Raw genomic sequence first — 13,612 nt, forward strand, 5'->3', positions numbered from 1 at the left:
CCAGAATATTTTACCCTTTTAAATGTAAATAGTGAAACCAATTTAGGAGAAGCAGACTAATATAAGGAATAAGCAAAGAAATGGGAATGGAGGCATTTGGTGACTATTTGTAGCTCACTAGCTAGAAGCCTTCTTCTAATTTGAATCTCATACTTCGTAAAATATGATTCATATGTTGTTGCAACGGAATACTTCAGAGTTTTTAAATTAATGAAGAATAAAATTTAAAAATCTCTATACTGCTGTGAAAGTTCCAGAAATCTTTCATAAGTTCAGCAAAGAAAATGGGCAAAAGGAAGGGGTGGTACAGGACATGACACACAAGAAAGGAAGGCAGAGAAGGGAAAAATCAAGAGGTAGTAAAGTGCTTGGTAAACTCTACACAGCAGGAAACAGCACTGTGCATATTACAGCTGTTACTGAGTAAATACTTGTTGGAATTTCCAGAGGTGATCAAACAAACATCAAGAAGGAAGTGGTGTTTTTTTTCTTGCTTTATTATGGAAAATTTCTAACATGTACAAAAGTACTGAAAATAGTCATGAGAACTACCGCATCTTCGACAGTCATTAATCTTGTTTCATTTCCATTATTCTGAAGCAAATTCCAGATATATTATATCGCCCCTAAATATGTCAGCACACATCTCTAAAGCAAAAGGCATTTAGCGTCTACCTCACTCGGTGACAGTCTTCTACATCTTCATATAACTTCATATAACTTGTAATACATGATTTACAAGAGGTTAGTTACAACGGAATTTTTTTTTAAGTAACCACGATTAAAAAAAAAAAAAAAAAGTAGGTGGTTAAATCCCCAAAAGGCTCTCCAGGGGGGAAACCTCACCTCATAAATGCAGATCGGCGTTACACTCCCTAAAAGCCCAAGGAACAGCTCACTGTCTCTTCCTTTCAAGGTTGAGACCCCAGCCACAGTCTGTGCAACACAGCCTTTTACGGACCTCGCGGGCCTTCGCCCCGCCCCGGCTGAGGAAGTCTCCGCCCATTGGGCCCCAGCAGCCCCCGCGAGCCTCCGCGCGCCCCCGCCGCCCCGGATTCCCTAGGCCTGGGATCGGGAGCGCGCACGCCGTGCGTCCCAAGGCTCGCTCGGGATTCTCGCCTGGTGCCGCAGGGAAAGGCCAACGGTTTGCTCCGCCATGTTCTTCTCCGCGGCGCTCCGGGCCAAGGCGGCCGGTCTCACGGCCCAGTGGGTAAGGAGGTTCGGAATGAGCCCCGGCACTGCCGCCGCCCTTTCATCTTTCTCGGTGTCTCTTTTTGTGGTGGGCAACGAGAGCGCTGGGCCCTGGACGGCCTGCAGGCGGTAGCAAGGACACTGCGGCCTTCGCCCTTTCCCAGGGAGGCCGCCACAGCTTCACTGCGAGCCAGGAGCTCCGAGGGAGGGTCGCAGACGTAGCTGCGGCGGGTGCGTGGCCTCCCCCACAGGTTTGGGAAGTTAACGCCTAATGTGGTCAAGGAGAGGAAGAAGGAGGGGCCGCCCGGTGGTCTGTTTGTGCCGTTTCGCCGCAGCGCAGCACATAGGCCTGGCCTGCGTGGGACAGATAGGTTTCTAAGACCCCCCCTCCCCCCGCCCACCGAGGAGGCACCTTGAGGATCAATCCTGGTGACCTTGGTGCTGTCAGGTTGCAGCGCACTGGAGAGGACCCTGAAATTGTTGGTTCCGGCTTGCGTGTTGAAAGCTTGGAGAGCATTTCCTTAGGCGAAAGGGGTTTGATTTAGTGAAGATCGTATTCTGCGTATCGGAAAAGTTCGATAAATAATCGTATGATATTAACTCTGAAAGAACACCCCCACAAATACTGCATCCAGAAGGATTTTAAGAGCTTGAATGGGCTTCTGAGGTCCAAGTACATGTCCTTATTTTAGGTAAGGAGATTGAATCTCAGGTCGAAACACTCATTCAAGTTAACTTAGAAATGGTGACTCCATTAATGACGATTATAGCAGCATTTACTGGAAAGAAGCCCCCTTTTTCCCCCTAGCAGTAAAATAGAAAGGTTGAGTCAGTTCTTAGAAGACAAGGAGAGAATGCATAGTAGTATATATAGTTCAGGGCTTTATAGAGTTAGACCTGAATTTGGCTGGTGGTTTCGCTGCCTTTTCTTGATTTGTGACGTTGGGCTGTGATATCTTCACTTAGTTTTCTTGGTCGTAAAATGGGAGGAATATTCCAATTTGCAGAGTTGAGTCTTTAAATAAACATTTGAGGTCCTAATGCGTGGCTGGGCTACCTAATAATGATAGGTAACATTTGGTGAATACTTTCCATGTGCCAAGCACAGTGTTACATGTTTACATTCTAAATCTCATTTATGAGGTCGGTACTGTTATTTCTCCATATTACAGATAAACAGATTTAGACAATCCCTTTTCTTGTGGAGTTGATAGTCTCGTGTAAAAGAAACTTGGAGGTGAATATACAGTAAGAGTACAGTGTTAAAGAGTTAGGAATAACGTCAGTTTGGTTTGAAAGTGCAAGATTTTTCCTGGAGGCTATACTAATTGGTGATAAGGTTACATATATGGGAGAGAATGTAATATGTGGAAAGGACAGCAGAAGAAAAGGCTGTTGATAGTTGGCAGGGAAAAGCGTAGTGCATATAAGAAGCCTCAAGCAATGTTGGTGGACTCCACTGTTGGTAGTAAGATAAATCCAGAGATGAATTAAGAGAGGTGGGCAGGGCCCAGATGTTGGAGCGAGGTCCTTGCACGCCTTGCGGAAGAATTTGGCATTATCTTAGAGGCAGTGCTGAGCCCGTGAAGGATTTTTAAAGGAGCAGAGGGACAGGGTCAGGATTCTCCGTATTGAATAGATGAGGGAATAACATTTCATCAGAGCCAGAGGCTGGGAGACTAAATAGATGAGACTCTTGGAAACCCAGGTGAGAGGTGATGAGAATAAGATCTTATCTACTAGTAGAAAGGATAAAAATCAGAGTACAGATAGATTTTAACTTCTTCAGTTTTTGAGGCAGAGGGTTATTAGAGGTATATATCGAAAAGCAGTTTAAACAATAGAAAATATTTTCAGGTAGTGGAAGAAAATTTCAGCGAGTCTTTATGTTAGTTTCTGCAGCTGTTTTTTTCTTTGTACAGATATTACCTGATATGTAGTATGTACCCAGTAAATATGCAGAATTGATGAATAAGTCTAAGTTTTTGTTGTTGTTCTTTTTTTTTCTTACTGAACAATAAGTCAGATCTCTGAAGTTTAAGGTGTACAGCATGATGGTTTGATTTAGAAGTTTAATTTTATTACACAAGTAATGCATTATAGGAAAAACACAATATTAGTTAGGAACAGCAAACAGAATAAGCTGAAAAAAAATTACCAAAATGTTAACATTTTTGTGTTTCCAATTAACAGGCCTTACGGAGTTTTTTTTTTTTGTTTGTTTGTTTTTTTGTAAAATTGGATGGTATTGTTCACATTGTTTTGTAGCCTCTTTCTCACAAAACTTTTTTTTAAAGAATTTTATTTATTTATTTGACACAGAGAGAGGTCACATGTAAGCAGAGTGGCAGGCTGAGGGAGAGGGAGGAAGCCGACTCCCTGCTGAGCAGAGAGCCTGATGCGGGGCTCAATCCCAGGACCCTGGGATCATGACCTGAGCCGAAGGCAGACGTTTAACTGAGTCACCTAGGTGCCCCTCACAAAACATTTTTGGTCTTTTTTCCTCAACAGTGAACATTTCTGTAATGTCATTTTTAATGCTATGTGGCATGCCATTGTGAGGATGTTCTATAACTTATATAACCAGGCCCTTCTGCCCTTTTTCAAATAGAATATCAGAATGACCTAGCGAAAATCAGGAAAAGTGTAAGAGGTCCCACTAATAAAGTTCCTTTCCTCATAGAGAAACCATTAAGGAAACAATTTGCATCTTTAGAGAAATCGCTTATTTTGTTATAATTTCTGTTGTATTAACTGCCAAGTTCTTTAGCTACAGACTTCAGTTTATCATTGCTTTAAAAATACCCATAATGTAGTACTGTTTAAAAGTCCCTACAAGACAATAGTTGCATGACCTGGAACCATATTTCTTAATCTCTTGGAGTCTCATTTTTCTTTTCTGTAAAGTACAGTAATACCTTATTTAGTGATTATCAAGAATTGCCTAAAAAGTAAATTATTGAGCATTTAGATACTCAGAATAGGCTTTTTCTCTTCCTCAGTAATTTTCCATGGGTTTCTGTAATGTTGACATCACTTTGCAGCTCATCACTGCCTCATTCCCAAGCCACTGCTTAGTTCAATAGGAGTGAAGGAGTTGTGGCATTTTCAAACATTGTATTTTCAGCTTCAGAATTTGGGTTCTTCTTTGTAGTTGCTGTTTTATTTTTTGTTTTTTGGAGATACATTTTTTTAAATGCCCTTAAGAATGGGTTTAGCAGTTTTGAAATTGTTCTTTAGTAATCTCCATTGTCTTTTTTCCTTGAAAATGGGTTGTTTTGCTGTTGTTTTATGTTGAGTAATTTTGGATTGTATCCTGGACATTTGTGAACGGTATGTCATAGAAACTCTAGATTTTGTTAATTCCTCTGTTAGTGGTTTTTTTTTGTTGTTGTTGTGGCGGGCTCTTAACTCAATTGAACTCAAACTATAACCCAGCTCCCTTCTGAGCAGAATCTCAAATATTGGTTCTCTTCTTTTAGCTGGGCTGCTTGGAGTTGGCCACATGTGTATGCATGGTTTGGGGTCAGCCACAGAATTTGGGGCTACTCTCTGGCTCTTCTTATTTTTGGATTTCCCACTTTCCCATGCTTGTGGTTGTCCCAAACTGTCCTGTGGTTTTTCAAGCCATTAAGGCTACCTCTCTTGAGGTTTTAGCTGCAAAGTGCAGGACTGACAGGGGTCTGCCTTCAGGCTGAGAGATGTAAAGTATATAACAAAAAAAAACCTTCATTGGCTTTATCTAAGTATAGACTCCCCTTCTGTGTTTGTCAGCATTTGGTTGACCTCCAGTGCCTTCAGTAAGTGTTTTGGGTTTTTGATTTTTTTAAAAATAGTTTGTCCAGAGTTTATAGTTGTTAGTGGTTTGGCCTGGTAATATCTACTCCCCTACTCTACAAGTGGAACTTCCTGTGGTGGCATTTTTCTTTCTAAATGTTAAGTTTTGTAGAATGAAGTGCTTTCTCATTCCATTAGACGTTCTTAAACCTGATTTTGCAGTGTCCCAGGGTATCTCCATTTTGGCTCAAGGACTCTAAAGGAGTTTTGCTTTTTGTTTTTTTTTTTTAAAGCATTTATTTTAGTTTTCTATTGTTACTCTTACAAATTACCACAAACTGGTGACATAACAGATACTTGTCTTATGATGTTGTAGGTTAAAAGTTTGATATGGGTCCCCCTGGGCTAAAATCAAGGTGTTGGCAGAGCTACTGGAATACTGTAGGGGACAATCTGTTTTCTCGGCTTTTCCAGCTTCTAGAAAAAGCTGACCTTATTTGTTGGCTCAGGGCTCCTTTCTTCCATCTTCAAAGCCAGCAAGGGCAGGTTAAGCTCTCACTGCACTGACTTTGCTTTCTTCATTTGTGACTATCCTTTCTTTTGCTCCCCATTTAAAAGGCGCTCTGATTACCTTGAACCCACCCTGAAAATATAGAATAGAAATCTCCCTATTTTAAAGTCAGCTGATTAGCAATCTTAATTCCATCTGCAACCGGAGTTCTGTTTTGCTATGCATATTAATATGTTTACAGTTCCCCAGGATTAGGAAGTGGGTATTTTTGAGCATCATTACTCCTCCTGCCGTGGCCTTAAATACTTAAGGGGAAAGAAAAAATGAGCAAATTTTTAATTTATTTAGTGAGGTTCAGCAGGCCACTGCTACACATAACAAATCAGATCTTTATATTGGACATATGAACTTAGTTTCCATTTCAAACATATAAAAAGCTGAATTTCCCTTCTCTTTGGATATTGTTTAATATCAGCCCAGTACTTTGGGTGATAAATTATAGGTTCATTTACCATGTCAATATGATTTTCCATTGAGAAACCTTGACCTACTCACCTCTGAGTCAAGGTCAGGAAGCATAGCTAGCTGTAGGGAATCTTATTTTTTTTCATTCAACAAGCACTAAAGACTTAACATGTTTAAACACTTTTTACTTTGCCTTGTTAGAGAGGGAAAGCGCCTTATATGTAGATAAGATACCTTCCTGGATGTTACCCATTTTGTAGGTGAAACATCTTAAGATTCCCAGACAAATATGCCCCAAATTACACAGTAGTAGGAACCTGAACTGGGTTTGTTTCCTTGTTTTCCATTTAACCACTTTCTAAGTCGCTCAGGTTTACTGAAGAAAGTTGATTTTGTATGGTGAAGATTTAACTTTAATAGTACAAGGGTTTACTATACTATAGTATAGTAAAGTAATAGTACTTTATATTATAATATAAAGTATATTATAAATATATTAGTATATAATATAATAGTATAAGGGTTTATATACTATTGTATAAATAGTATAAGGGTTTATAGTATAAACCCTTATAATAGTATAAGGGTTTGTCAATGTGAGCAGAGACTAGGGAAGTGATTTCACTGTACTTAAGGAAGAGAGCACAGGGGATAAGAGGAGTAGGTTAACTCATAATGGGTACAATTTTGTTCCTAAGGGAATATCATGATAGTACCATGAAAAAAACTACGTAGTTTGGAAAAGATATAATTTCAGATAGCTACATTTATAGCAATATGTAGTACATATCCTTGCTATTTTGAAATATAGAGAAGGAAGTTCTTCGTTATCACTCACTAAATACTCCTTAATATTCTTCAGTACTTCCAAAGATTCTGGATTGGAAAAGATCTCCTAGCATTTCTTAATCTTGGCATCTTTAGGTTTTGAAGACCAAAATCTGTCACCTGCATGCTATGATATAGATACCATATACCCTAAAGCAGTAATTCCCAAACTTGATCAAAACAATCTCCAATGATACTTTAAAAATACACATACTGAGCTCCTCCTGGTCATAGGTTTATTAAATTTTAAATAATACATGTTTATTTGAGTATTAGGCCTTAGGACTAGAAAACAAAACCGTGGGACGCCTGGGTGGCGCAGTTGGTTGGACGACTGCCTTCAGCTCAGGGCGTGATCCTGGAGTCCCGGGATCGAGTCCCACATCAGGCTCCCAGCTCCATGGGGAGTCTGCTTTGCTCTCTGACCTTCTCCTCCCTCGTGCTCTCTCTCACTGTCTCTCTCTCTCAAATAAATAAAATAAAATTTAAAAAAAAAAAAAAAACAAAAAAAAAAACCAAAACCGTTTACATTTATACAGCATTTGTTTGTCTTTAGACAGTGTTTGATTTTCAAGTTAAAAAAAACTGTGCTTAATCTTTACCAGTTAATTCTTTAAGTTAAAAGGTTTATTTGTTTGTTTTGTTTTTAAGATTTAATTCACTCATTTCACAGAGTGAGAGGGAGGGAAGGAACACAAGCACCAGGCATTGGGAGTGGGAGAAGCAGGCTTCTCGCTGAGCAGGGAGCTTGATGCAGGGCTTGCTGCAGGGCTTGATGTCTGGTGACCTGAGCCAAAAGCAGACACTTAACTACTGAGCCACCCAGGTACTCCTAAGTTAAAAGCTTTAAAATCACTTGAACTTGAAAATGAATGTTCACTCTTAAAATCAACTTGTAATTTTTTAGTGTCTCATCTGTTTTTGTGAGTGTTGAAGCCTACTGCCTTCATTTTAGGAGCACAAGAAGAAAAGATAATGGGTGACTGGAGTTAGAGTTCAGTTAAAGTTCCAATAATAATAATAATAATAATAATTATTATTATAGTGACCAGTACAGAAGTACTTTTGCTGATACTACGTAGATACTGCTTTGATTTTATAGGTGAGCAAACCTAGGTGCAGAGAGGTAGAATAACTTGGCCCAAGGTTACAGTACTGTAATTGGTGAAGATGAGAATGAACCTAGGTCTGCTGACTGAAATGGATGTTTCATTTCTATGAAGTATTCCTATCCTTAGAACATCTGAGTATTGTTTTAATCCACATTGGATTTTACATATATAAAGAGTGCTTTGTTTAATTTGTGGTCAGGATAGACAATATTGTTGCAATTGATACAGTCATCTTAATCTGTAATGCTTCTGTAAAACCTGGGCTTTTTATGTAACTTTTCTGTTAATGATTTGGCCAAATTTTGCTTGTTAATTCTCTTACAGTGCTAGAAAAATCAGTTAGATTTTTTTAATCTGAATTAACATTTTTAGTTAAATTATTGATGGAACTTTATTTGGAAGACATTGTAAGAGCCCTCCTAATGTATATTGGAAAATATAACAAAACAATTTTAGTGGTTAAGGCAAAGTTAAGGTTCAAGTAAGGCAAATCGATGTTTGGCTTTAAATTTATTTAGCACTGTGATCTAGGAAATTTTTTTCCTTTGTTCTTTGAGCCTTAGTTGCCACATCTCTAAAGTGAGTTGATGATAGTACCTATATGTTACAATTGCTGGGAGGAGTAAGTGAGTTACAGTATTTATGAAGTTCATAGCATAGTATCTGATGTAGAGTAAGCACTTGTATGTATCACTATCCTTGAAATAGGTATCACAGTTACTATTAGCCCAGCCGTCATCTACTTCATTAAACTAAAATGCACTGAAAACTTATTTAAAATGTAGAAGTACCTACTCTGAGTGTATACAGAAAGACTCTCCGGGGGAGCTTTTTGTTTTCTCTGCTTGTCTTTAGACAGCTGAAGGAAATGGGTTTTGCTTGAGTTGGCAGTGGGGGAGGTTGTAGGTAATAGGCAAGTAGGTAATTGGTGAACAATGGCAAGAAAGTAGAGAGGGAGCCAGTATCACTTTCCCTTTACCTCATGTTTCACAAGTGAGTTGTGACCCATCTGCAGGTGCACACATATGTTACGGATTTAATCTTGTAAGTGTTTGGGGGCAGTGTGGAAGGTATATTCCTTGCCTGAAACGGTTGCTAATAAAGGAAAACACCAACTTTCAGTTGCTTGACCTTAGTCCTGTCTTTCTGACTAATTAGGTTACTGACTCTGTCAGTTTTGTTTTTGCAGCTTCCTTATCCTTTATGAAGTTTGTCTGGCTGAATGTGGCCATTTATAGTGCAAATAACTGATAGAACTGAAAGGTGAGCAGAGTAGATACTGTCAATGTTTGAGCAACAGAAGAAACTAAGAAAACAAACGTAGGGCCTTTGAAAGATTCTGTTCTAGGGGGTGGGTGGAAGAATGCAAAATTAATTTTTGTCATTTTGATCTAGTAGTATTGGTAATGCAGATGATGATTGAAAAGAGCAGGACTGATAGAGCAGATGACTTACATACGAAAGGCCTGGGCTCAGACGTCATCTCTGTCACTAAATGTGTGGTATAGGTCAGGTTACTGTTTCTAAGCCCAAGTTTATTTAAAAGTAAAATGGAAATAACAACAGCTAACTGTAGATTTTTGAGGAGTCTGGGGAAAAAAAGGTATCTTGAAGTACATCACACAGAGCCATTCAAGTTGAATTCAAAGAAAACTGCCATTATTTGCCTGTTGTAAATTTCCTTTCTTTCTGAAACACTCTTAAAAAAGAGTAAGATGGAATTGAAGTCCACTATTAATTCTGTGCTGTATGTCAAATTATTCTTCTCTGCTTAAAATAAGTTACTTGAATTTTCATTGAAGTTCACTGAATTCAAATGGAATTTGTTGATGTATGGATACTTTAGAGTCTAGTGAGAAACTAGATTCTAGTTTGGGAAAAGAGTAGAGTTTAAGGGGGGAAACAGCCAAATTGTTTCTTTCCAGTTCAGCACCTAATCTAATTGGTCCTGGAATGCCTCTTCAATTCCAAGGTGAAACTAAATTCAAATGGCTTATTAAGTAGTGTAAAGATGTTAATTCAGATTTTTCATATCTTACTTATTCTTTTATTGCAAGTGTCTGATGTGGATGTTACGAGGATTGTAAAATAGGTGAAGCTCTTAAAGATGTGAAAAAACAGGGCAGCTTTGAAAATGGCCATGTGCTAACTTGATATGAATAACATGCCAGTTGAGAAACAATGAGGGCCAGTATTTATCAGTTTACCCTATTTACCTTGTTCATTGTTTTATAAACAAATTATCCGAGCCTTTTTCCTCCTATTTCCTACTATTTTGAAGTAGTTCTGGCTTCAGACATTGAAATTAAGTTGTTCAAATGCTATGCCAATGTATATATTAGGTTTTCTGTAGGAACAGAAAGAAGCATGGCAATTACTGTTTTTTTGAAAAGTTTTAAAAAAACACAGTAAATAACTTTTTTCTTTTTCCTTTTTTTTTTTTTTTTTAAGATTTTATTTATTTGACAGACACAGCGAGAGAGGGAACACAAGCAGGGGGAGTGGGAGAGGGAGAAGCAGGCTTCCTGTGGAGAAGGGAGCCCAGTGGAGGGCTCCATCCCAGAACCCTGGCATCATGACCTCAGCTGAAAGTAGACAGTTAACGACTGAGCCACCTAGGCGCCCCAGTAAAGAGCTTGTTTTAAATATAGGCCATGTGTACATACTCTGTAAATGGGAACATGGTGAGCCAGTGGAGGAGGCAGATCTTTTCATTTCTAATCTGTCTCGCTATATATAGATGCATTCCAGGGTTTTCTTTGTTAAACTGCTTGATTTCCTAGATCTACTCTATACTTCTGGAGCTCTGATATCATCAAATAGTTCCTTTCAAATAGCTAATAATAAGGCCATAACCTTGTAAGCATTAGCCCTAAGATCTTGTGATCTCTACCAATAATTAGTTACGTGATCTTGAGAAGTTTTCATAACTCATTTAAATCTGGAAATAATACCTATCTTTAATGAAAGTTGTGAGAACTAAATAATGTGTAAAAAGCTTAGTGACTGACAGATGGTACTTCTATAATAATAGATAATGATAGTTAACACTAATATAGTACTTACTACATGCCAGGCAGCATATTAAGCACTTTACATAGATTATCTCTTTTAATCTTTATAACAATCCTATGAAGTATGTACTGTTAGTACAGTTTTATAGATGAGGAAAGTGGCTCTGAAGCTGGGCTTTTAACAACCTGGCTATATTGTCTTTCTGCAAATAGTATGTTTATGGAATATTAAGTACCAGTGATAGATCTCAATTTCCCAGATGTTAAACTGTGGAAAATGTGGCTTTTAGAAATGATGAAATTGACCTATTTGGTATTGGTCCTTTTTCACTGTCAGAAAGACAGTATTTCAACATTTAGTTTGGTGACATTAGGCAAGATGATTTGGACTAGGGAAGAGTCAGCTAGAAAGCTGTAGAGTAATGCACAAACCTGGAATAATGTCTGAAATGGAATAGTGATGGAGAGGGAAAGGACTAAATTTTTAAAAATTGAAATGTTGGGGCACCTGGGTGGCTCAGTCAGTTAACCGTCTGCCTTAGCTCAGGTCATGATCCCAGAGTCCTGGGATCAAGCCCCACGTCTTGCTCCCTGCTCAGCGGGGAGCCTGTTTCTCCCTCTCCCACTTCCCCTGCTGATGCTCTCTTTTCTGTCAAATAAATAAATTAAATCTTTAAAAAAATTGAAATGTAATATACATGACAAAAAATTCCAACAGTATAAAAGGATATATATATCATAGTAAGTGTAAAATATACATTAAAGAATAGGGGTACAGAGATATATATTATGGTGACTATATTAAATATATTGCATATATTAAAGAGTAAATTTCCTTCCCACTGCACATCCCTGATCCCCTTCAGAGACATCACTGTGACTGGTTTCTTTTGTAATAACCTCTATACTCATTCTCCATTTTATAACATTTTCCTAAATGTCTATATCCATTCTCCATTTTAGAACATTTTCTGTATTTTGAAAAATAGTGGGACATGCAGACTGGTATATTTGTACATTTTTATCTTCTTGTCAAGAACTGTGAAGGCTCTGGGATTTTACCCCTTCTTGCCAGCCAACAATTTAACCTGCTTTGGTATCATGGATGCTGACTGAGAGTCTTGCGTCAGAGACAGAGGGCTTTATTACTCAGGCCATGCAGGGTAGCACATGCTTCTTGTTTGAGTTGGTTCTCCTTTATCCTCACATCCCATGGGAATGACATGGAACAACCTGGGTGAATGCTTGGCATCACAACTGAAGAATCCAACCCCAGCTACGAGACAACTTGCACAACATTTGCCCAAGAGGGAGATACCCTCTACAAAAATCCTTGAAAAGACAGTCTGGAACAAAAGCTGTCAGTGACTAGTGCCTCCTCTCAGGTCCAGAAACCCACACCTATGGAAAATTGTCTGCCAGCACTACTATTCCCACCCCCCCCTTAAGTGAAAAAAGATTTGTAGATTAATTTCAGTGATGAGAAAGGAGATAGTATTTTTCAACCATCTGTAATATACTTTTACCACAAAAATTGGTGGTCTTATGTGTATATAGATAATAAAAATAATTATGTGGAAATTCAGGAAGCTGTCACGAATCTGTTCTTTGAGACAGTGTGACAATGACTGTTAAGAGTCAGCTAACAAAGTGCAATTTAAAAATCTGTTTAGTTCTTAAAATGCAGTTGTTTAAATCTTCCATTTTTCAGTTATTAAATGTTTTATCCTTGTATCAGCTAAGCAAATGTGATAATGCTTTAATAGGTTTTATAATACTTTCAGAGAAACTCTATTATTTGAACCTCAAAGCACTCCAGTAAGTAAACATCCCTGTTTTACAGGTACAGAAACTGAGGCTTAAAAAAATCCAAGTGGCTTTTGTAAAGTCACATGTTAAACAAATTTTTTTTTAAATCTTGAAACTCCAGCATTTTTTTCTGTGGCTTAGCTGGTTTTTTTTTTTTTTTTTTTTTCCTGTTTTCAATCAGTAGTCTGTTTTCAGTGATTTGGACTTTAAAACACATGATTTGGGTAGAAGTGTCTGTGTGTGTTAAAACTCATGTGCACATCCAGAATTACAGGTCAGCCAGAGAGTGCCTCGAAATAGATTTTCCAATACATAGCCATCTAGCCCCAGAGACCAGTTTTCAAGATTATCTCTGTATTCCCCGCCGCCCCCCCCCCCCCCGTATTTTTCATTTTAAGTAGTTACGTGACAGATACTAAGCTAATGAAGAAGGGGTCAAATGTTGACCCAAAACTGAAGCTGTTTTAACTTAAGAGATTAGTGGTGTTTAATTTGAATAATACAATACGTAGGGAAGTTGGAAGGATTAATAGTAGAGGTGGCAAGTTTCATTTTCTATTTGATGAATGTTTCATTTTACTGTTTTTAAAGATTTTATTTATTTGAAAGAGAGATTGTATGTGTGCCTGTGTGGAAGGGCAGAGGAAAAGAATCCTCAAGCAGGCTCCTCTCCGAGTGTGGAATAACACCTGGGGCTCTATCGCAGGACCCTGAGGCATGACTTGAGCTCAAGTTGAGTTGTGTGCTTAACTGACTGAGCCATCCAGGCGCCTTGATGACTGTTTTATTTTAAATAAGGTTTTTGTCAGTTAATCCGTGTTGCATAGGAAGCATGGTAAATAGAGAAAAATATAAGAAACAGTATGGAAATAAGAATCCCTTATAATCTTGTTAACATTGTGATA

General features: G+C 38.3%; 1 protein-coding gene across 1 annotated transcript in view; it reads left to right on the forward strand.

Moving 5' to 3' along the window:
- The first annotated feature begins 1,063 nt into the window (after positions 1–1,063).
- NDUFV2 (NADH:ubiquinone oxidoreductase core subunit V2) overlaps positions 1,064–13,612 on the forward strand; it is a 34,446-nt gene continuing 21,897 nt past the window's right edge. The window contains exon 1 of the mRNA XM_044243395.1: positions 1,064–1,210. Within this exon, the coding sequence (XP_044099330.1) occupies positions 1,157–1,210 (54 nt within the window). The 5' untranslated portion in view covers positions 1,064–1,156. The remainder of the gene's footprint in view (positions 1,211–13,612) is intronic.

This window comes from Neovison vison, chromosome 3 (assembly GCF_020171115.1).
Source record: "Neovison vison isolate M4711 chromosome 3, ASM_NN_V1, whole genome shotgun sequence".
NCBI classification, from domain to species: Eukaryota; Metazoa; Chordata; class Mammalia; order Carnivora; family Mustelidae; genus Neogale; species Neogale vison.